At 44.9% G+C, this 25,667-nt stretch overlaps 1 protein-coding gene across 2 annotated transcripts in view; it reads left to right on the top strand.

The window, feature by feature from the left end:
* The window catches only part of LOC137532290 (NACHT, LRR and PYD domains-containing protein 12-like), a 362,324-nt gene that overhangs the window by 76,648 nt on the left and 260,009 nt on the right, over window positions 1-25,667 (top strand). For both annotated transcript variants that reach the window (XM_068252670.1, XM_068252660.1), the window contains exons 4-5: window positions 763-940; window positions 15,098-15,163. In XM_068252670.1, the coding sequence (XP_068108771.1) occupies window positions 763-940; window positions 15,098-15,163 (244 nt within the window). The remainder of the gene's footprint in view (window positions 1-762; window positions 941-15,097; window positions 15,164-25,667) is intronic.

Genomic DNA, 25,667 nt, shown 5'->3' with positions numbered 1-25,667 from the left:
ATTTGGCCACAAGATGTCCTCAGTTATTTTTTGTTCAATGCGTCCTATAAGTGTTCTATGTACGCTTACAGGAACTGTACTGTCGATGTGTAACTTTTTTTTCAGAATGATCGCGGCTTCTCATAGAAGCCGCCAATCATTGCAGTGTTCCCATTCGTTGATCTCTGAGCACATGGACAGGGATGTGTACCCCCACGGTTGCACATGTATGAGCAGGCGGGAATGTGGACAGCGGCAGTGACGCCGGGGATGCGCATATTTACTCCCCAGGCGCGGAAGTGAAGTCTGGAGGGGCGTAGATATACTGTCCTCGGGCGCCGAAGTGGTTAAAGGACACATTTGACCTATGAAAAAAATGAAATCTACTTACCCGGGGCTTCCTCCAGCCTCTAGCAGCTGATCTCCCCCACGCCGCAGCTTCACTCTCTGTCGCTGTCTTTTGGACCCGGTGGCGCCTCGCCAGCCTGTCCTCTACTGCACTTGCGCAAGCGTCGCTTTCAATCAAGTCCACGTAGTTCGGAGCATACTGCGCAGGCGTAGAACTACTGCGCCTGCGCAGTACACTCCGGCCACGTGGATTTGATTGACAGAAATGTGTAAAAAGCTGCTGCCATACACAGGAGGATGTCTCTCCAGCCAGCTGTCCTCTCATGCCTGTGGTCGGCTCCAGATGTGAAATAAGAAAGCTGATCATCCATCATGGAGTGTCATGCTTATACAGAGTATGTTGTTGTTTAGTAATAATATCTATGTGTGTTCCAGAAATACCAACCCATGAGTGGTGAATGGGGGACCTCCACCTTCTCCAGCCTTCTGTTAGAAGATATAACAGAGCTGGGAAGACAAGCTGTGATTGGATTCTGGAAGTGTCTCTGGGAGCTGCAGAAAGTGAGACCTCATCCTAATTTCCGGGCAGTTCGGGGGGAAATCCAGCATACAGGTAACAGGGCTTTGTATCTTCTGTCCAAATTCTTACAGAGTATTAACACCAAAACTGCACCAAGATGGCGCTGGGTTCGGTCGCCGCGCCACAGAGCTCCGGTCTTTTTTCTTTTTTTCTTTTTTTTTTTAAAACAAAATTTTATTTGAGTTTTTTCTTTGTTCAACAGTGCTTTTAAATAGAAGTACAGGATTACAAAATGTTATATAGAAAACAGATAAAATACAAAATAACTTCCTTATCTCAAAAATATAATGGTCGTGCTATAGTTGGAAGCTTAAGTAAATTTCCAGTAATATAACACATTGAATCAACAAGGAATACACCATTGAACAAAAGCTTTTATCCCCATTCCCTCCCTCAGCATCCCCTCCCCCCCTACCCTTGTCATCTCTGGTTCCCCTGTTTTCTTTTTTATTTACTCACCTCCAACTTTCCTAGTGTGCCAGACAATTTCTCTGTTAAATACCACTTTGTGTCTTTAAAAGGTGATACCATCTCAATTAGTTCTCTTTTGGAGAAGGTCTTTATAATAAACTGTTTCCAGGTTTTAAAGAATTTTTTTGTTTTTTTATCTTGGTGTATCAAAGCCTCCAACCTGTTCATTCTCAGCAGCTGTATAAGTTCCTCTTTGACATCCCACACTGTAGGAGCGCTAGAATAGATCCACTTTTTAAAGATCACCTTTCGGGCAGCCATTATCATTAAGTGAGCTAAGTTAGGGATATTGACACCAGCTGTCGAGGGATCTTCCGAGGAGGGATTTCTTGGTGGAGTATAGTGAAATAACATGAGTAACGGATTCACTTCTGGCTTGATTTTGCTAATTGTGTCAATATAATTTGTTACTTTGTTCCAGAAAGCTGATATTACTGGACAAGTCCAGAGACAATGAAATAAGTCCGCCTCTGAAAGAGCGCATTTTGGGCATTCTGGAGAATAGTGCGCTGGAGGGTTTATGTACTTTATATTGAATGCATATTTGGCCCTATGTATAAGTTTTAGTTGTGATTCCCTCCAGTTCTCTCCTGATATTAGTTTATAAGACGTGCGGTACCCTTCAATAATTTTTTTTCTATGTCTTCCCCTGGAATATCCCTCGACCAGCGAGACAAATTTGTTGTAAACTTGTTTGTAATGTAGAGAGGGACAGTTTATTTGTGTGTGGAGATATAAATTTGTCAAAGTCATTCAGGGAATATATTGATGGAGATTTACCCCCCTCATCTCGGACATAGGACTGCAGTTGACTGTAAAACAGGAAGTGCTGTTTAGGAATATCGTATTTTGATCGAATTCCTAAAAAGGACAGAAGTTTACCTTCTCTCAAATCAATGAGATCTCCAAGTCTTTTTATTCCTTTTTCCTGCCATTCGAGAAAGCCCCCGTGGGCAATACTAGCTTGGAACCCCGGTAAACCCCATAGGGGCATATATTTAGACACACGGTTGGATACGAGAAATAACTTACATAGTTGTTTCCATGCCACCACTGTGTCTTTAATTATTCTACTTGATTTTGTTTTAGCAGGGAAATCTTTTAGTGGGGTATGGAGTAACCCGGTCAGTTCCCAGGGTTCTGCGAAAGCTGATTCTAGAGTAAAGTTAGAATAGTAGCTAGTACCATTTATCCAGTCTCTTATATTGCGCGTGAGGCGCGCTAAGTTATACCAACGTATATTTGGTATCGCTAAGCCTCCCCAGTCTTTTGGGAGATGAAGCTTTGATAATGCTATCCTGACTTTGCCTCGCCTCCAGAGAAAGTCTGAAAAAGCTCTGTTTAATTGTTTTATATCCGAGTGTTTAGTAGTAAGGGTAGTGTTTGTAGTGGGTAGAGTAGTTTTCCAAAACTTACTGATTTTATAAGGGCTGCCCTCCCCATAAGATTAATTGGTAGAGATTCCCAACTTTGTAACTGTCTCTTTATGTCCGAGATGAGAGGTTGGTAGTTTAGAGCATAAAGTTGGCCAATGTCTCTGTGGAATTTTATGCCTAAATAAGTAACCGGGTTACAAACTTCCACCGGAAGTTGGCCTTTACCCATTACTGGAGCCATTGAGGATAAGAACATTAATTGACATTTTGAGATGTTAATTCTGAAGCCACTAAAGCTCCCTACCTCATTAATTATACTCAACACTTGGGGGAGTTGGGTCTTGGGGTCACTCATAAACAATAAAACATCATCCGCGAACATGGCCTGTGATACCCAGCTGCCACCAACATCTACCCCCTTATTTTCCATTTCTAGTATCCTTGCCAGCGGTTCTAGTGCCAGGTTAAACAATAGTGGAGACAACGGGCATCCCTGGCGAGTCCCTTTTTCCAAAATTATATTTTCAGATAAGAAGCCAGGGGTATATATTCTCGCTCCCGGATTTGTATGCATTGCCGTAATTAATCGACATATCGGGCCACTAAAGCCCATTTTGTCAAGGACCAGCGTTAGCCAATCCCAACTCACATTATCAAAAGCCTTTTCGGCATCTATTAAAAGAATTGCATAATTTCTGCATGACTTGGGATAGGCTTTTACGTGGTCCTGAACTAAAAGTAATTTGCGTATGTTTGCTACTGCCGACCGATTTCGTACAAATCCGACCTGATTTGGGTTTATCAATTTAGGTAGAATTTCTGCTAATCGATCTGCCATAATTTTGGAGAGTAATTTTAAGTCCTGATTGATTAATGAAATTGGTCGGTATGATCCCGGTAATGTGGGATCTTTGCCGGGTTTAAGTAGGAGCTTGATATAGGCCACGTTCGCGGAAGTTGGGTATTTTCCTTCTTTCAGGATCCTATCAAATAGAGCCTTTAAATATGGAATCAGTTCTTGGCGTAGGAGCTTAAAAAATTAGGGAGTGAACCCGTCTGGGCCAGGAGATTTCCTATTTTTTAGTCGTTTAATTGCATCACTAATCTCTCCTTCTGTAATTGGTGCATTCAGGTCTGTTAAGTCGTCTTCAGATAGATTAAGTAGTGAGATCTTGGACAGCCAGGTTTGTCCATCTAATGATTTGTTTGCAGTTTGGTTTGAGTAAAGAGCTCTATAGAAATGCCGAAAGCTGGAATTTATTTCCTTTGGGTTATTTATTATATGGCCTGAGGGAGAGCGCAAAGACGTTATCACTGTAGGTTTAAACAACGGTTCAGCTAACCTGGACAAGAGGTTTCCCATTTTATTACCAAATTTATAATAATATAGATCTTTGTATGATTTAATATACATCTCTCTAGTTTAAAGATTTGCATCTGTGATCGATTTTGCTTTCAGCCAGTTCATCCTGGACTCTGGGGAGGGATTATCAAGGTATATTTTATGAGCTGAGCGTAGCTCGGCCAATGATTTAGTATATGCTTCATGGGATTGCTTGCGTTTCCCCGCTACATAACTGATAATTTTGCCCCTAATGGTTGGTTTTGCTGCTTCCCAGAATAGGAAAATGTCTTTGACATGTTTCTTATTGTCCTCTTTGTATTCCCACCACCAGTTTAGCAATAGTTGAGAGAACCCCTCATCTTCATATAAATATGAAGGCAACTTCCAAATTATATCTGTACCCCTGGGGACTATTGGAGAATATTCAGCTGTCGTTTAAACCAGGTGATTGTAGGTACTCCTGAAATAAAATGGATTTAGATAATGTTAAGGGGCTAGGATGGGATTTTGGGGATCTATCCTCCCGAATATTAGCTAGCGCATTAAAATCCCCGCCTTGAATGATCTTCCCAGGGCCAGATGACAAAGTGGCTGTCAGCAATGAACCAAAAAAATATTTATCTTCCTCTGTAGGTGCATAGACATTGAACAGCGTGATAGGTTATCCTGCTAGCTTTAATTGTAAGTTCACCCAGCGACCTTCCTTATCAGTAAATACATTGAGGACTTCCCCCTGTAAATTTTTATGTAACAAAATGAGAACCCCCGCTTTGCGACCTCGAGCAGGAGACCCATATACTTGGCCCACCCATGACTTCCTCATATATTTAAATTGTTCCTCAGATAAATGACACTCTTGAAGAAAGGCAATGTCTGATTTAAAAAAACTTATCACAACTATGCGCTGCCTCACAGTCAGAGAACTGTCAAGTCCCACAGATTCAAAAGAGTTCGCAAGTCTTCTTCAATCCTTGAAGCCAAAGAACCTCATGCACAAGAAGGGAAAAAAGAAAGGACAAAAAACTTCATCGCATAGGCTGCCAGAGCAAATAACAGTCCTTCACCAGCTATGGCCCGTGCACAGTTCTAGTGAGTATCACCACTCGTTGTGCAAACCACCACCCGTGGCGATTGCTCTCACCTTGTACTCTGGCTGCCCAGACCAACAGACAGCTACAACAGCATATGATTCCAATCGATCACACTCTCGTCTCCTTTGATTGTGTTCCAATCCACATCCAGATCACTCAATAAAAGATAGAAAAAATCATTGCGCAGGCTGCACTGCTGGTATGGTAAGGGAACAAACCCACTGCCAGAATCTGTCACCGTGTTTGTCTGAGAGGGTCACCAAAAACACACTGTGTCACCCCCCCACCTGCTGGGATTGTGCTCACCTGACAAAACGGCTGCCCAGGTCACAGACAGCTTAACAGCATATGTGCACAACCCAGCGTTCCTCTGGTGATTCCACCTTCCCACTTGCCAGCCAGAAAATAATGCAGCCCACTGCAACTAAAAAGCTTTCATAGCATAAAACCTTTTAATCATCAATAAAAAGTAAGTAGCGCTACTCACAAGCGAAGATAAAATCACAGCATATATCAATAAAAGTTCAGGACGTCTCCTCAGCTCACTGCCGCTTCCTGCCCGCTAAGCCACGCCCTACGCGTTTCGTCTTATGACTCATCAGGGGCTAAGAAGACTTGCGAACTCTTTTGAATCTGTGGGACTTGACAGTTCTCTGTTAAGTATAGCGGACTGTGAGGCAGCGCATAGTTGTGATAAGTTTTTTTGATATCAATGTGTTAGTACAACATGGTTAATTATGCAGCATACCCACAGTAAATTGTAGGAGTAGTATAGGAGGTGGTGCTCGCCGAGTTTTTGAGAATTTTTAATGTCTGATTTAAGCTTTTTCAAATGCCGCAGTACCAGATCGTTTGCCAGGGGAACGGAGCCCCTTCACATTCCAAGATGTAATAAGTATAGACATCAGACTAGGATTGAAATATTACACACATTGCTGCTATCGTACAAGTTAGATGACCTAGAATTACGGACACCAGAGATGACTAAACCCCCCTGAATCCCCTGATCTCCCCTTAAAGCTAACCCCTTAGCTTTTTCTATCTTGAAACCCTCAAGCAGCTTTTTAGCAAATTTTTTAAGAAAAAGCGACCAACATACAGAAAAAAACATTGAAATAAAACAACCAACAAGAATCATGCACATGCTCGTGACTTCACTTTTTTCCCGGATGTCTACTTCCCCTCCAAGCTCCAAAGTCAAATCTCCCTCCTACATTAGGCTTTAATGTAGAAATGTCTGAATGTAGAAAAAATTGAAATGAAAAGATTAATCAGTTCAAAAGCTATCAATCAGCATTTGTTTCTGAGCTATCATTCAAAAAAGATAGCGCCTTTGCTGGGGAGTTAAATGTATGTATAGTATTTGAGTCATCCGTGACCCTCAATATGGCTGGGTATTGTAACGTAAATTTCCATTTTTTCTCTACACATTTTGCGCATGCAGCATTAAATGATTGCCGCTTTTTGGAAACCTCTACTGAATAATCATTAAACAGGCGTATCTTAGCTCCCTGGTACTCAATCGGCCTTCCTAAATCACGGAACGCTCGCAGTAGATCAGTTTTTTCTGCGAAATCCAAATACCTGGCCAGGACCAGGCGCGGAGGGCGATTATCTGACTCTGCTTGTGGGGGGCCAACTCTGTGGGCACGTTCCACTTTTAGGGCTCTTTTAAATCCCAGCATTTTTGGTATTGTAACCATGCATAGTTCTCGTAGTGCTGTCACTGCAATCGTTTCTGGCACCCCCACCACTCTTACATTGTCGTCTTGACCGATTTTCAAGGTCCTGCAGTTTATCACGAAACTGTTTATTTTCCTCCAATAGCTTATCATAGTTCTTTCCCACTTTGGCCCCTTCATCCTCCAGAGCTTAGACTCTGTGTTCGGCCTGGTCGAGTCTCTGGCTTTGGGCCTGTAACTTATTGTGTATGGCCTGGATGGAGCTGTCTAGTGTAGCTTGTAGCGTGGCCTGTAACTCTGGTGCCAGCTGCCTTGCAACTTCTGTTGCCAGTTTCTTATAGTCCAGGGGCAGCCCTCCACCCTCCCCTATATATTGTAGAGAAGAGGTCTCCTCCGTGTCCCAGTCTGCAGCGTGCTGCGAGGAGGCTTCCCACTCCGGGGATTGCTCGTGATGTAGATCCCAGGAGTCAAACTGATGCGGACATGGGGGAGCCGGGAGCTTCACCTCTGCAGCCGTGAGGGAGCAGGACACCGAGCCGTCCGAACCACCGCTGCCGCTTGCTGGTCCTCTGGCATCGCCACCTGCGTGGAGCCCACCATGGCAACGCCACACAGGACGCATCTGAGTCTTGTACCGGCACTGGGCTAAGCCGCCGCCGAGGGCCCTCCGCATCCACGTGGACTGTGATGCTGCTGCTGCTGCCAGGGAGGACAGACGCCGCAGATTGTGAGCGGGCCATCCACCCCACAGCTAAGTGAGGTCTGACTGCCGCTGCTTCCCCCGCTGGGTCAGGGATGCTACATCGCTGTGGCCACAGCAGGCCAGTGTTCCGCTGCCTCTCGGGCCATGCTGCCCTCTCCACTTGGCCAGCAGGTGAGAGCCAGTCTCCGCCATGCCTGATCCTGCAGCCACCATCTGTGTGGGCTCTAAGTGACCCGAGCGCCCACAAGTACTAGGCCACAAGCCGAAGGCAAAGGTTACAAACTTACGTGCATCTAGCTGCAAACCCACCACAGCAGTCAAGTGCTCCCTACCAGCGTCCCCTGGATGAATTTCGGGCCATCCTCGCACCACACGTTGTCGGGACAATATGGGAAAATGCGCCTTCGAGCCCTTCAGTGGCCAGGCTAGTCAGCTGGCCAGCCAAGACACCGCTGCAGCTATAGGAGGACTCTTTCTTTTTCTCTGCAGCAGCCAAGTGACATAGCCTATCCATTCAGGTACTAACCAGCCAGGTACCTTAAAATCCAAGGGAGCTCTCTTTCACTGCTTTCACTGTATGCACGGTACTGTATGTATCTGTATATCTTTATCTTTCTCTCTCTCTCTCCCCCAAGATGGACCAGGGGCATCGAATCAAAGTATCGCTGCAGAAGCGTTTTGAGTGCCATAGACGGCAGCAGATGTCCCCCTGGTCCTTCTCTTTGGGTCCATTCCTTATGGGTTCTCTACCTATGTTTTGCTTCACTCTGTAATTATGCATTGTACCTACTGTACTTATCGCCGTATATATGTATGCGCTATATGTATTTACTGTGTACCTACTGTATGCTGCCTGTTCAATTTCTGTACTCTACCACCACCGACCCTGTTGTGCCAAAATCAATTCCGGGTACAACTCACGCTGTACTTGGCGAAATAAATGATTCTGATTCTGATGCTGGGAGAGCTGGTTATTATGCATCCGGGAGCTGCTGTCTTCTAAACTATTTATGACCACTGTTGATGACCACTTAGCAGTTCACATTCTCTCTACCCACAATCCATTGCATGAGAATAGCATAGTTACCTATAAACGATTTGACCCTTCTATCTGATGGGAAATTGCATGGTGTGTACCAGGCATAAGATCCTTGTCGTCTGAACTATTCCAGTCAGGGCCGGAGCTACCATAAGAAAAAATGGGCAATTGACCCAGGGCCCCAGAGCCTGTAGGAGCCCCCAAGGGTTTGGCTCTAACAAAGGGCCTCTAATGACGCTTTTTGGTCGGGGGGTGTCGTTTGGGGGAGCTAATTTTGCCCTAGGGCCCAATTGTTACTTGAATCGGCCCTGAGTCCAGTGAGCTCAGACAAAGTCCCCCATTGGGCTGCCTCTGATGGTGTGGGCCTGGTGACAGCTGTCTGCCTTGTGTGTGGAAATCCCACTATGGACTTTCCTGAATGTAACAGTACACACCTTCTGGCATACAGTTAAGGTGCCCATGCATCAGATGTATGGGCAGATCGACCAAGAGACAGTTCTCTTTCTGATCCAATCTGATCAGAGAAATCTGTTGCCTGCCCATACACCACAGGCCGATTCCCGATCAATTTCATACTGAAATCGTGATAACAAGAATCACATCACAATTGCCCCCAAAATGCTGCATGCATCGTGTTTGCAATTTATGGAAATCGCAAATGCTGCAGTGAGAATGATCCCAATAGGGACACATTGGTAACAGCCACTGTTCAACCACTGCCGAATTCAGCACAAATCTGCAGCGTTTTCCGGCTGGCTTTTGGCTTTTTTTTGTTGTCCAGATCACACTGTTATGTGAATCTGGATGACATGCTGCAGATTTCTGCAACACACAGCTGAATATCTATAGCTGTAGCAACAGCAAGAGAATACAGTGGGCCGGCACTCACAAATCAAAGAGGGTGGAGAGAATGACTGAGGCTGCTGTGTGCAGCTTGTCAATGTGCTCAAAGCAAAAACAGTTCAATGCAACAATAACAAGACAGTGGAAATGCTTGGCACTACTGAGCGTAATTTGTTGCTTCATTCACTTGAATTCTCAAAACATGCATAAAGAGTCCATCTTGTGCATAGCATACAGTATAAAAGGTGATACTTATTGTGAGCAGCGTTGTGGGGTGACAGTGGGTGATGCAGGGTGCACAGCCTGACGACTGTTTCACTTAATCAGCTTCTTCTGATGCTTAAAAGTGCACACTGTGCTGGATTTGTGCTGTTCTTAACCACTTCAGCCTTCAGTCGTTTTCACTTTACGCATCCGAGCAATTTTCACCTCCCATTCATTAGCCTATAACTTTATCACTACTTATCACAATGAACTGATCTATATCTTGTTTTTTCCGCCACCAATTAGGCTTTCTTTGGGTGGTACATTTTGCTAAGAGCCACTTTATTGTAAATGCATTTTAACAGGAAGAATAAGAAAAAAAACTGAAAAAAATCATTATTTCTCAGTTTTCAGCCATTATAGTTTTAAAATAATACATGCCTCCATAATTAAAACTCACGTATTGTATTTGCCCATATGTCCCGGTTATTACACCGTTGTCCCTATCACAATGTATGGCGACAATATTTTATTTGGAAATAAAGGTACATTTTTTCCGTTTTGCATCTTTCACTATTTACAAGTTTAAAATAAAAAAAATATAGAAATATTTCATCTTTACATTGATATTTAAAAAAGTTTAGACCCTTAGGTAAATATTTACATGATTTTTTTTTTTTTTTTTTTTTTTTTTTTTTATTGTAATTTTTTTTTTTATAACAAACATTTTATTTGGGTATTTTTGGGAGGGTGGGATGTAAACAGCACTTTTTTAATGTAAATGTGTGTTGAGTTTTATTTTTTTTACTTTTAGTTGTAGTTTTACTTTTTGGTCACAAGATGGCGGCCATGAGTTTGTTTACATGACGTCACTCTAAACATAACATACGCTTAGAGGGACGCATGGGGGACGCAACAGCCAGAAAAAGCGAAGCTTCTGAGAGAAGCTGTCGCTTTTTCTGCGGGGCAGAGGAATCAGTGATCGGGCACCATAGCCCGATTCACTGATTGCCTAGCTAACGAACCGCGGGTCGGGAGCGCGCGCGTGCACGCGCGCGATCGGCCGCGGGAGAGCGCGGATGCGCACATGGCCCCCTTGGGTGTAGCTAGTGCGTCCAGGAGGCCAAAGTAGCATCTCAGCGAGGAGATGTTATGTTGGGAATACATAATGAGATTTTTCAACGATTTACTGTCCAATCGATTTTCCGATTCTTTTTTTGATCGTTTTTCATTCACTTCTATGAGAAATAAATCAGAAAAACGATAAAAAATTATATCGGACCTGTCGGAAATTATCTATCGGACCATCTAGCTGCCAAAAAAATCTAATGGTGCAGTCTCAGCATTAGTCATGTGACACATAGATCCGCCTTTCAAAAAACCAGACTGCACCTGCAATATGGCAAAATTAGCCAGTTGAATGATCAAATATGTGGTATGCCACCGTGTAGACGTGGAACCACAAATAAATCCTGGAGAAATTTCCCGAGCCAAGCTTATTAGCTCATACGAGGGCACATTAGTGACACCTGCTGGCAATAATGAAGTCATAACCACATAAAGAAAACTTATGCAATTTTTGAATAAAGTTGCTTGCAGGAAGTAAGCATGCAGTACGGTTAGAGAAAGGCGGAATAGAGAAGTGCACCAGTGATGTGATGTGAATAAATGACACGTCACAAAAGGAGTGGAGGGTGGAGCACTATCCTGTCAAAAAGGATACCGTGCAAAGCATAAACGTGTGTTAAAGTGCATTAAAATATGTGGGCATCTCCAAAGAGGACCTCCCACATAGGGCTATAGGAGAGTTGCTAAAAACAAAAAAGGGAAGGGCCATAAAAGATCTGTGCGGGAAACTGCAGTCACCGAAAAAGTTCACTTGCAAAAAATTCAAAATGCAAAAATGAACATAATTGGATAGGGATACAAAAACCTGTGAATAGGACCTCCATCTATTGGTGACGGAGACATTCACGTTAGTCCCGGGTGGCTACGCCTTATGTGCAACACCACTGCCACCAGTGGCTTTACGTGGGCGAAGGCAGCTGGGACAGCATCTCCTGATTTTCCAAATAATCAAGATGCATAAGGTGAAACGACATTGAAGGCTGAACTGGTTAAACCTACTTTTTGATACCTTTTCCATTTGTAAAGTGCTAAAAAGTTATTTTAAATTGAAGTTGAAAGATTATCTCCTAGTAGAAAACTCAGGTGAAAAAGTGAATTTCATATGGCCCCAGGAATGCACATGTATCATTCTCTGCGGGTTCTGATCAACTTATGCGGAGATATGACCGTTTCAGATATTTCATATTCTTTTCTGCCTGACATGACAGAGGGTGGAGCAGGTAGCAGAGCTGCCCATCTCACATTACCATCTCCACCCTCCAGCGGAGAAAGGGTTAAAAACAGCTGGACACACATCCTGAAAAAGAGAGTCCCAGCCTATCCATATAATCCATATAACATAAAGGATTTGGCTGTTTAACAATGGAATATTACCCACAGAACTTTCCATAATTGGTCTATTATATCTTCTGTTTTGGACATACAACTTGACACACTGCTCGGACTATAACTAGTTACCATTTTTCACTTTTAATCCTTATTTATTTTTACTGTATTGATCTGTCTCAATCGCTGTATTTAGTTTATGCATTATTTTATTATAAAATAAACTATAAAAATGTTTGGCTAAGTACTTGTTCTGAGAAGAGCTCCAGCCTCCTAAAGGAAACATTGCCATGACCATTTTTATTAACCACCTTGGCGGTAATGACGAACTCAGCTCGTCCATTATTGCCATGGTGTATTGCTCAGCCCCTGGAGGGTCTTTCTGCACCAAATTTTCAGAGGGGGTGTAGCTAGCACTTGGCTACCTACATCACCCCTCCAATCGCCGCTGGCCCGCTCTGATCCCCCCCATTGCTGCTGTTTTTGCTTACCCCCTCCCCCCGGAGCCCACGCTGGCACAGCCTCTACATAGTCTCCAGGGGTCGCTATGGCGGCGATCGAAACTGTGCATGATGTAAATGACGTCATGTCCGATCGTCGCCATAGCAAAATAACCTCTTTTTTTTTTTTTTTTTTTGTAAAAAGCCACCCACGGCCACATGGCCGCAATAATTGTAACGCTAGGGTGGTTAATAGTTTTCTATTTTGCTGTCTAGAAAGGATGTTGCATTAACCCTTTTTTCCTACAGGATTTAGCTAGAGTTAGATTTGCATATTTGCATGCTTATTGCGAATTAGTGGCAGCGACCTGGTCTTTATGTCGCAGATCGTCTCAATTGTACATACAATCAAAACTGTACTATGTGTGGACTCCCCAACCAATCCAAAAGGTTACCTTGCCTGCAGTGCTGAATGCCTTCAGGATTTCCTCAGGGTCTGAGGCTAAATGGTAAACTGCGGCAAAGGGAACAGAAATTGTAACTACACTGTAGGGCACCTAGGAAGATTCTGTAGGATGGGAGGACACTGCAGGGCACCTGGGAACATTCTATAGGAATGGAGGACACTGCAGGGCACCTGGGGACATTCTGTAGGATGGGAGGTCACTGCAGGGCACCTGGTGACATTCTATAGGATGGGAAGATACTGCAGGGCACCTGGGGGCATTCTGTAGGATGGGAGGACACTGCAGGGCACCTGGGGACATTTTATAGGATGTGAGGACACTGCAGGGCACCTGGGAACATTCTATAGGATGGGAGGTCACTGCAGGACACCTGGGGACATTCTGTAGGGTGGGAGGTAACTGCAGGGCACCTGGGGACATTCTATAGGATGGGAGGACACTGCAGGGCACCTGGGGACATTCTGTAGGATGGGAGGACACTGCAGGGCACCTGGGGACATTCTGTAGAGTGGGAGGGCACCTAGGGACATTCTATAGGATGGGGGAACACTGTGGGGCACCGGGGGACATTCTATAGGATGGGGGAACACTGTGGGGCACCTGGGGACATTGTATAGGATGGGATAATACTGCGGGGCACCTGGGGACATTCTATAGGATGGGGGAACACTGCAGGGCACCTGGGGACATTCTATAGGATGGGAGGACACTGCTGGGCACCTGGGGACATTCTATAGGATGGGAGGACACTGCAGGGCACCTGGGGACATTCTATAAGATGGGAGGACACTGCGGGGCACCTGGGGACATTCTATAGGGTGGGAGGAAACCGCAGGGCACCTGGGGACATTCTATAGGATGGGAGGACACTGCAGAGCACCTGGGGACATTCCATAGGATGGGAGGACACTGCAGAGCAACTGGGGACATTCTATAGGATGGGAGGACACTGCAGGGCACCTGGGAACATTCTATAGGATGGGAGGACACTGCAGGGCACCTGGGAATATTCTATAGGATGAGAAGACACTGCAGGGCACCTGGGGACATTCTTAAGGGTGAGATGACACTGCAGGGCACCTGGGGACATTCTATAGGATGGGAGGACACTGCAGGGCACCTGGGAACATTCTGTAGGATGGGAGGACACTGCAGGGCACCTGGGGACATTCTGTAGGATGGGAGGACACTGCAGGGCACCTGGGGACATTCTATAGGATGAGAGGACACTGCAGGGCACCTGGGGACATTCCATAGGATGGGAGGACACTGCAGGGCACCTGGGGATATTCAATAGAATGGGAGAACACTGCAGGGCACCTGGGGATATTCTATAGGGTGGGAGGACACTGCAGGGCACCTGGGGACATTCTATAGGATGGGAGGACACTGCAGGGCACCTGGGGACATTCTATAGGATGGGAGGACACTGCAGGGCACCTGGGGATATTCTATAGGGTGGGAGGACACTACAGGGCACCCGGGTACATTCTATAGGGTGGGAGGACACTGCAGGGCACCTGGGGACATTCTATAAGATGGGAGGACACTGCAGGGCACCCGGGGACATTCTATAGGATGGGAGGACACTGCAGGGCACCCGGGTACATTCTATAGGGTGGGAGGACACTGCAGGGCACCTGGGGACATTCTATAGGATGGGAAGGCACTGCAGGGCACCTGGGGACATTCTATAGGATGGGAGGACACTGCAGGGTACCTGGGGACATTCTGTAGGGTGGGAGGACACTGCAGGGCACCTGGGGACATTCTATAGGACGGGAGGACACTGCAGGGCACCTGGGGACATTCTGTAGGATGGGAGGACGCTGCAGAGCACCTGGGGACATTCTATAGGGTGGGAGGACACTGCAGGGCACCCGGAGACATTCTATAGGATGGGAGATTGCAGGTACTCTGTGCCTTGTGAGGTCTGGGTGTGAGTACTGGATGTCATGTGAGTGCTTGGTGTGGGTACTGGGCACCAAGTGGAGGCTTGGTGCAGCTAAAAGATGTGGGGGTGCAGGAAAAGTAATAAAGGAGAAACAATCTCAAAGAAGATTTATTTGTTTCAGGTGATGATCTGGTGCAGCAGATTCTGCTGGATGAACATGGCCACACACTGCCTGCACAGCTCAGAGGTAGGTAAACTGTTCTGTATATGAAAATCAGAAAATAAACAATTGGCAGAGTTTCTCCAGAGCTTTAGGCATGGACAATAAATAGCAAATTCAATTTTAAATTTCATTCCAGGTTTACATACCGGATTCTAAATTTGAATTTTGGCAAAATGCATTGAAGTTAATGTTAACTTAAAAGATTATACATACCTGGGACTTCCTGCAGCCCCCATGGGCACAGATCGCTCCGACGCCACCATCCTCAGCCTTCTCCTCCTCTAGTATCGGGTCCCGTTAGTTTAGCCAGTTGGGGCCAGTCTACGCAATAGAAAGTGCGCCCTCAACGTATCTCTAGAGCGGCTGCTGGAGATATATGCAAAGAGCGCACTTCCTATTGCGTAGATTGGCCCTGACTGGCTGAACTAACGGGACTCGATACCGGAGGAGGAAAAGGCTGAGGACGGCGGCGAGCGATCCGTGCCCATGAGGCTGGAGGTATGTTTTTTTTTTTTGTTTAATGTAAACAGCTCTGGACCAGAGGTTTAAACTCCCCTAGTGACCAGGCGATTTTTTTTTTTTAAATCTGCACTGCACAGCTTTAACGGTTTATTGCTAAGTCATACAACTTACCACCAAAATGAATTTTACCTCCCTTTCTTCTCACTAATAGAGCTTTCTTTTGGCGCTATTTGGTTGTTGCTTTGATTTTTAGTTTTCATCATATTGATCAAAAAGAAAGGAATTTAGAAAAAAAAAGATATTTTCAACTTTCTGTGGTCACATTTTTCAAATAAAATAAACTTTCTATACAAGTTTTTGTCCAAATGTATTGTGCTACATGTCTTTGTAAAAAAAAAAAAAATCAAAAAAAAAAAAATCCAATAAATGTATATTTATTGGTTTGGATAAAAGTTATAGTGTTTACAAACTAAAGTACAAAAAGTGAATTTTCCCATTTTGAAGCATCTCTGACTTTTCTGAGCACCTGTCATGTTTCATGAGGTGCGGGAATGCCAGGATAGTATAAATACTCCCCAAATGACCCCATTTTGGAAAGAAGACACCCCAAGATATTCGCTGAGGGGCATGGTGAGTTTTATTTTTTGTCACACGTTAGGAGAAAATGACACTTTGTGACAATAGAAAAAAAAGTTTCCATTTCTGCTTACTTGTGACAAAAAAAAAGGCCCTGCCCATGCTCCTCAGTGAATACCTTGGGGTGTCTACTTTCCAAAATGGGGTCATTCGTGGGGTGTGTTTACTGTCCTGTCATTTGAGGGGGGGGGGGGTAAATGTTGAGCACTCCTGTAAAGCCTAAAGGTGCTTATTGGACTTTGGGTCCCTTAGCGCAGCTAGGCAGCAAAAAAGTGTCACATGTGGTATTGCCGTACTCAGGAGAAGTATAATGTGTTGTGGGGTGTCTTTCCACACATACCCACCCTGTGTGTGAGAGATATCTCTGTAAATGACAACTTTTTCAAGTCACATGTGTGACTTTTTTGCAGCCTAGCTGTGCAAAGCGGCCCAAAGTCCAATGAGTACCTTTAGGATTTCACAGGGCATTTTTCGGCATTAGTTTTCAGGCTTCTTCTTATGATTTAGGGCTCCTAAGGCCCCATTCACACTTGAAATCGCATAACGCCGGCGGTATTGCGTGAGTGATTTTTCAGCAGAAAAATAACTGAACACTGCGGCGATTTTTCCACGATCGCGTTCAGCACTTCTACAGCACTGAAACGCGATCACCGGGAAAAATCGCCTGAAAATGGTGCAGGCGGCGTGTTTGCGTTTTGCTATTTTGGGCGATTTGCTGCGTTTTTACTTGGGCAAGTCGCCCAAGTAAAAAACGAGCTCATAGGGCCTGATTCACAAAGTGGTGCAAACTTTTTCGCGGACTTTTGCGTGCGCAAAGTGCCGCGATTCGCGTGATCGCGGACTTTGCGTGCGCAATTTGCCTTGATTCGCGCGAATCGTGGCAAATTGAGCGTGCAAAAGTCCGCGAAAAAGTTTGCACCGCTTTGTGAATCAGGCCCATAGGGTTTAATTACACTAGCGCTTTCAAAAGCAATAGCGTTTGAGCATATTGCCGAAATTGCCGGCAAAATGCTCAAGTTTGAATGGGCCCTAAAATGCCAGGGCAGTACAAGAAACCCCTTAAGTGACCCGATTTTGGAAAGAACGCACCCAAGGTATTGCGTGAGGGTTATGGTGAGTTCATAGAAAAAAAATATATTTTTGATCACAAGTTTGTGAGAAAAAACAAAGAAAAAAAATAAATTTTTGCTAACTTGTGACAGAAATATAATTTTCTATGAACTCGCCATACCCCTCACAGAATACCTTGGGGTGTCTTCTTTCCAAAATGGGGTCACTTGTGGGTTTTTATACTGCTCTGCCATTTTAGGGGCGCTAAATTACGAGAAGTAGCCTGAAAACCAAATGCCTAAAAATAACCTATGAAATCCTAAAGGTACTCATTGGACTTTGGGCCCCTTTGCACAGCTAGGCTGCAAAACAGTGTCTCATGTGGTATCACCAGAAATAGCATAGTGTGTTTTGGGGTGTATTTTCACACATACCCATGCCAGGGCAGTAAACACACCCCACAAATGACTCCACTTTGGAAAGTAGACACCCCAAAGTATTCCATGAGGGGCATAGTGAGTTCACAGAAAATTGTATTTTTCTGCTATACTCCTTATATTACGGGTGATGCACTTTTTTTCCGTTCAACCTCTGAGCTGAAAAGAAAAATGAACAGCAAAGATTCCTTCATTTGCATCAATCAATGTGAATGAAAAAATATTTGCCAAAAATGTGCACAACAAAAAAAAAAGAGGGCAAAGGCATCTGCCAAGATATAGGAGCTCCGCCCATCAACCAAACCCACTTTAGTATGTATGCCCTGGCAAACCCGATTTCTCCATTCACATTGATGTAAATAAAGAAACTATTGCCCGTTTTGATACAAAGTGCTTGCCAAAGCATAGGAACTCCAACACCGCCCCTCAGCTCATTTGGTTACTGCAGAGGAGAAATCTCGTCCTGTAGCGCTGTGTAATCTGACAGACTTGCAATGCTTCTGTCAGGATGCACATCAGTGCTGCAGATGGTCGGTTGGTCGGTCGGTCGGTCGAACTGGAACAGTAATGGTTGGAAAAAGAGAGGAGGGAAAAAAAAAAAAAAACAAGCAGCAATTCAATAAATTCATTAACATTAACTTTTATAAACTTTATTGAACATTTTAAAACCAGACACTAACATTTGGAACCAAACTAACTTTTTTACTTACCTGTTTTTTTGTTTTGTTTTTTTGTTTCTTTTTTATACTTGCCTTCCGGGGACAAACCTCTCCTTCCCCATAGGACTGTGCACAGCGCAAATTGCACAGAGATGTGGCGAAGTACATTATGCAATTTGTCCCAAGTGAAAGGAGAGGTTTCTGGCAGACCTGTGTATTAGGGTCTCTCGAAACCTAATGTCTGGTTTCACTCTGCATATTGGCATATCCGGTGGGTCGTGCCCGCCGAACCACATCGCCAACAACAGATCTTCAGGGAATACTGCGTTAGTACATGGTATTTCCTGTCTGGCATTTGGCAAATTGGGAAGTGAAAATCTTTGCGTCGCCATAGACTAACAGGACTTCCGGGCTGATGCAGATCGCCGCAGGAGCTGCGCGGTAATGTAGGTATGCGCTAGCATTAAATTGGGCACTTTCCAGCCCAGCATACTGCAACGTGGGAAGTATGAACTTCCCGAACACTTTCATTACACAATTTGCTGCAACGCATCGCGGCAGTGTGACAGAGCCCTGAAAGACCCTTGTGTGCCTACTGCTGTGTCTCACATACCCTACACTAAGGGCTCATTCACATTGCGTAGCATTCATGTTTGGCTTTTTTTAATGTATTTTTTTTTTCTGATTCCCACCGCTTGGATGGGCAGTGCGTTATTGTGAAAATTGCTTTTATAAGCAATTTTCCCGAGCGTTTTTTTTTTATTCACTACCTGACACAAGTCAGGTAGTGAACTCTTTGATCCGGAAAAGAATACATACAATGTATTTATTATTAAAAACACATAGTTACAGTTATTTGGGTTGAAAAAAGACATGCGTCCATCGAGTTCAACCAGAGAACGAAGTACAACACCAGCCTTACAAGGCATGGTCCAATTAGCCCCAAAAAGGAAAAAAAGAATCCTTCCCGACTCCAGATGACAATCAGATAAAATCCCTGGATCAATATCATTGGGCATGACCTATTAATTGTAGCCAAGGATTTCTTTCAATGCAAGAAAAACATCTAAGCCCCCTTTAAATGCAGGTATACAATTTGTCATAACTACTTCCTGTGGCAATGCATTCCACATCTTAATCACTCTTACAGTAAAGAACCCTTTCCTAAATAAATGGCTAAAACGTTTCTCCTCCATGCGCAGATCATGTCCTCTAGTCCTTTGAGCAGGCCTAGGGACAAAAAGCTCATCCGCCAAGCTATTATATTGCCCTCTGATGTATTTATACATGTTAATAAGAACCCCTCTAAGGCGTCTTTCCTCTAGACTAAATAAACCCAGTTTATCTAACCTTTCTTGGTAAGTGAGACCTTCCATCCCACGTATCAATTTTGTTGCTCGTCTCTGCACCTGCTCTAAAACTGCAATATATTTCCTGTAATGTGGTGCCTAGAATTGAATTCCATAATCCAGATGTGGCCTTACTAGAGAGTTAAACAGGGGCAATATTATGCTAGCATCTCAAGTTTTTATTTCCCTTTTAATGCATCCCAAAATTTTGTTAGCTTTAGCTGCAGCGGCTTGGCATTGAGTACGATTATTTAACTTGTTGTCGATGAGTACTCCTAAGTCCTTCTCCCAGTTTGATGTCCCTGTTACGCTTGGTGGTATATTCTCCACGGTCAGCACATAATGCGGATCCTGACGTGAAGGACACACACACACACAAGCACAAGGAACCAGGATATGCCCAGTTTAGTGGAGGAGAGGACTAACTCCAATAGGAGATGTGGCGCACAGAGCAGGCGTAGATCCGAACAGCCACAAACAATCCTTCCACTGTAGTGGCTCAAGGTAGCGCTGAGCGCATTAACCAGAACTCAGAAGATCAGGAAAGGTAGACAGAATTAACGCTTGCTTAACTAGTGTAAAGAATAGCGGAGAGGCCGCTGCAGCAGTGAGCGGCATGGCGGCTGTCTCCGCGTCTCAGCCGGCGGTCTCCGCCACGCTATTGCATGATGAAGTTTCTCCTGGCACTGTGGGGAATGCTGGGGAGGCCGCCGCAGCAGTGAGCAGCATGGCGGCTGTCTTCGCGTCTCAGCCGGCGGTTTCCGCCGCGCTATTACATGATGGTGTTTTGCCTGGTCCTTCAGTCGCACATAGACTGAGGGCTACGCACGCGCACAGACAGGACCTTTATGCGAATAGAAGGGGAGTCAGCTGATCGGCCGGTCAGCTGACTCCAGCACTGCTCCTGATTGGCTGAGTGACTGGGGCGGCGCTATGGGGTGCTTTCAGTATATATAGGACATGCCTGTCAGTAGTTCCTCGTCTGCTGTTGCATATGCTATGTGTTAGCACTCAGACCTTCGTCAGATCCCAAAGTGTGCCTAGAACCAGCAGGAGCTGGGGATCCACACTTAGTCAGTTCTGTTGATAGCTAAAGTACTAATTGAATTGTATTATTTGTTATGACCTTCTGCCTGCCTTGACTACTCTTCTGCTTACTGATTCTGTACTTCTGCCTATCTGATCCTGTTGCCGACTCAGCCTGAACATAACTCTGATTTGGCCTTCTGTCTTTGTACCTTATCTGCCCGTGTGTTGCCAACTCTGCCTGTCTGACTCTCCTGCCCTCACCAGGTAGCCTAGTCCCTGGTGAGGGATTTTCTGTACTGCTGTCACCTGCTCCTCAGGTGACCAGTAGCTGCAGTATAGTCTGAATCATCTGCTCCTCAGGTGATCAGGAGCTGCAGTACAGTCTGAATCACCTGCTCCTCAGGTGACCAGTAGCTACAATACACTCTTAGTCACCTGCTCCTCAGGTGACCGGTAGCCTGCAGTACAGTCTGAATCACCTGCTCCTCAGGTGATTAGGAGCTGCAGTATAGTGTTAATCGCCTGCTCCTCAGGTGATCATCGGCTGCAGTGCAGTCTGAATCACCCGCTCCTTGGGTGATCCGTATTCCTTGTATTACTGTTGCACCAAACACCCATCTTACATATTGTTGTCCTGTGTCTTGCTATACTTGCATTATTGGTGATTCTGCAGATCACTACATAATCAGGTATAACGTCTGCATTATTGGTGATACTGCAGATCAGCAATAATCAGAAAATCTGTTCTTGCTGACACCAATCGTTACAGAACAGCAGACCAAACATTATGGACGCACTGCGTAGTCAACTTGAAGTCCTGACCACCACGGTGAACAGTCTTACAGGGGGATCAATACCCAACAGACTCAGATCACTCAACTGTCTGGGACAGTACAGGTACTTCAAACGACTATCAATACAGTGCGATCCCCTTCAGTCACGGACCTCCGTATGTCCGTACCCGAAAAGTTTTCGGGGCATAGATCTGACTTTCAGAATTTCAGAAACCGTGTGCTATCTTATTTTGAGTTGAGACCCAATCTCTCGGGATCTGAGAACCAGAGGGTAACTTTTATAAAGACCCTGTTGTCAGGAGATTCACAGACATGGGCATATAGTCTTCACACAGGGCATGAGGCATTATCCTCAGTTCAGGAGTTTTTTAAGGCTATGGCCGTTATATACGATGATACGGATATTGCCCTCACGGCTGAAAGGAAACTAAAGAATCTCAGGTAGGGTCATATCCCAGTAGAAGTTTATGCCGCAGAATTTAGGAGATGGGCTGTTTCAGCTAGATGGGGAAAGTGTGCGTTACTAGATTGTTTCTTGTCAGGACTATCTGATGCAGTGTCTGATTTGATGTTGGGTCATCCGGAGCCTAAATCTCTGGACGAAGCAATTTCATTGGCGGTGCGGGCTGATCGCCGCCTTCGCTTTCAAAAACAAACTCGTGGGAGAAATCCTATAAGATCTGTTTCCTACGCCTCTTCTCCACCCTCGTCACCTCAGGACGAACCGATGCAGATCGGTCATTCTAGGTTAACACAAGTGGAGAAGAATCGCAGAAGGTCAGAAAGACTCTGTCTATACTGTGCTGAGGAGGGTCACATTGTCCAGAATTGCCCTAAATAGTCGGGAAACGCTGCCGCCTAGGTGTAGTCAGAGGTAATACCCTAGGCGAGCCGTGTTTACCTCTAGAAAATAACCGTTTGCTCCTCCCTTGCTCTATCACTTGGGAGGGTCGGGCTACGGCCACAGAGGCATTCGTGGACTTAGGCTCTGCAGCTAATTTTATAGATTATGACTTTGTAAAAAAATTAGGGATTCCCTCACTGCCTTTAAACCGTCAGATCCAGATCACAGCGGTAGATGACTCTCCGTTACAGTGTAGACAGCCTCTGTCTCAGACCCCCTTATTGTTGTGTAATATAGGGGTTCTGCATAAGGAGAAATTACAGTTCTTTGTCCTGCAAATGGCAACCTCTACCATAATCCTCGGTATGCCTTGGTTGCAACTACACTCTCCTGAGATCGACTGGGCTTCAGGTCAGCTACAGAGCTGGTCAGCCCATTGTCATCATCGTTTGGAGAAAGTTGCTGTGTGCGCCACCAAGGTTCAGGTGAAAGGTGTGCCAGTACAGTACGTAGAATTCTCTGATGTGTTCTGTCCAAAATCAGCAGAGAAACTCCCGCCACATCGGAGCTTCGATTGCCCCATAGAGTTAAGATCTGGTTGTATGCCCCCTAGAGGCCATCTCTATAATCTGTCAGGGCCAGAGAAGCTGGTTATGCAGGAAAACATTAAAGAAAATGTGGCCAAGGGCTTTATCCGTCCTTCCCGTTCTCCAGCAGGGGCTGGGTTCTTTTTTGTACAGAAAAAGGACGGTGGGCTGCGACCTTGTATTGACTATCGGGGTTTAAAGAGACACTGAAGCGAAAAAAAAATTATGATATTATGATTTGTATGTGTAGTACAGCTAAGAAATAAAACATTAACATCAGATACAGCAGTCTAATTGTTTCCAGTACAGGAAGAGTTGAGAAACTCCAGTTGTTATTTCTATGCAAACAAGCCATTAAGCTCTCCGACTAAGTTAGTCGTGGAGAGGGCTGTTATCTGACTTTTATTATCTCAACTGTAAGTGAACTGTTTACTTTTCCTCTGGCAGAGGAGAGGTCATTACTTCACAGACTGCTCTGAAAGACTCATTTTGAATGCTGAGTGTTGTGTAATCTGCACATATTATAGAATGATGCAATGTTAGAAAAAACACTATATACCTGAAAATAAAAGTATGAGAATATTTTCTTTGCTGCTAATCTTCTAGTAATTATTCATAGTACACAACCAATTCACTATATCATATTTTTTTTTTCGCTTCAGTGTCTCTTTAAATAAGATCACAGTGAAAAATCGCTATCCACTGCCGTTGATTGACGATTTGTTCGCTCAAGTGACTAATGCCAGTATCTTCTCTAAGCTAGATCTACGAGGAGCATACAACCTGGTATGCATTAGGGACGGTGATGAATGGAAGACGGCATTCAACATGCCCGACGGGTACTGCGAGTATCTGGTCATGCCCTTCGGGTTGTGTAATGCCCCTGCCGTCTTCCAGGAGTTGATCAATGAAGTCTTTAGGGAAGTTCTGGGGAAATTTGTGCTAGTGTATCTGGATGATATACTGATTTTCTCACCCAATCTGACAGAACATCAGAAACATGTGAAGTACGTTTTGAGAAAATTGAGGCAGAACTCGTTGTATGCGAAGTTAGAGAAATGCCTCTTTGAAGTCACTAAGGTCCCTTTTTTGGGATATATCATTTCCACTTCAGGTCTCTCCATGGATCCTGAAAAAGTCTCTGCTGTATTGGAGTGGCCTCAACCTGTAGGATTGAAGGCACTCCAAAGATTTCTTGGCTTCACCAATTACTACAGGAAGTTCATCAAAGGGTTTTCTTCTGTAGTGTCACCCCTGACTAAACTTACCAGGAAGGGGGCTGACACTTATCATTGGACAGTAGAGGCACAGTCTGCCTTCGCTACGTTGAAAAAATTGTTTTGTTCTGCTCCCATTTTGAGACACGTGGATGTCACATTCCCCTTCATTGTTGAGGTGGATGCATCAGAGATTGGGGTTGGGGCTGTGCTGTCTCAACGCTCTGGCCTTCAAGGCAAACTCCATCCCTGTGCCTTCTTTTCCCGTAGGTTCTCTCCAGCCGAGAGAAACTAAGATATTGGCAATAGGGAGCTCTTGGCCATTAAATTAGCCTTTGAAGAATGGCGCCATTGGCTGGAAGGGGCAGAACATACGATCACGGTCTATACTGATCATAAAAATTTGGAGTACATCGAAGGGGCTAAAAGACTTAGCCCCCGACAGGCCCGCTGGTCCTTGTTCTTTTCAAGATTCAGATTTATCATTACGTATACACCGGGAAGTAAGAATGTCAAAGCAGATGCATTATCTAGATGTTTTGAGCCCGAGACAGTTCAGCCATCAACCCCTGAGACCATCTTACCTCAAAGATTGGTGGTGGCGGCCACGGAGACCTGGGACGATTTGGCACTTACCCTAGGGCCTTACCAGCAAGATATTCCAGAGGTGAAGCCCGAGGGGGTTCTGTTTGTGCCACTTCCTTTTCACTTACAAATCTTGCAATTGTTCCATGCCCATAAGAATGCAGGGCATCCCGGGGCTACTTGGCCAGATGTGTATGGTGGCCTTCCTTGGCCCTTGATTGCAAAGAGTTTGTGAGAGAGTGCTCTGTGTGTGCCAGAAATAAGCCCTCTCGTCAAGCACCAGTAGGTATGCTACAATCATTACCAGTGCCAAATGAACCATGGACTCACTTGTCTATGGACTTTGTAGGAGAACTCCCCAGGTCTGAAGGCAAGTCGGTCATCTGGGTGGTCATTTTCATCAGGCTACCACCCACAGACAAATGGACAGACCAAAAGAGTTAACCAGTCCTTGGAGCAATTCCTCAGGTGTTATGTGACAGATGCTCAGTCGGATTGGGTAAAGTTCCTGCCATTTGCGGAGTTTGCGCATAATAATCTGAAGAGTTCCTCTTCAGGTTTTTCTCCTTTCCAGGTGGTTTCAGGGAGATCTCCCAAATTCTCTCTTTTACCTGTGGCATCCTCCCCTTTCCCTGCTCTAGAGGATTGGCAAAGGGCATTAAAGGAGATTTGGGTGCTTGTAAAAAGGAATCTGGGAAAAGCCTTCCAGACGCAGAAAAAACAGGCGGATAAAAGGCGGCCTGTTGAGTGGAAGTTTTCCCAGGAGACATGGTGTGGGTGTCTACTCGGCATCTGGCAATAAAGCAACCATCACCTAAGTTAGGACCCAGATTTGTAGGCCCATACCCAGTGTCCAAAAGAATTAATGATGTGACATAT

This window comes from Hyperolius riggenbachi, chromosome 1 (genome assembly GCF_040937935.1).
Source record: "Hyperolius riggenbachi isolate aHypRig1 chromosome 1, aHypRig1.pri, whole genome shotgun sequence".
Classification (NCBI taxonomy): Eukaryota; Metazoa; Chordata; class Amphibia; order Anura; family Hyperoliidae; genus Hyperolius; species Hyperolius riggenbachi.
The sequence above is the reverse complement of the archived record's forward strand: the minus strand, read 5'-3'. Positions and strand labels throughout refer to the sequence as shown.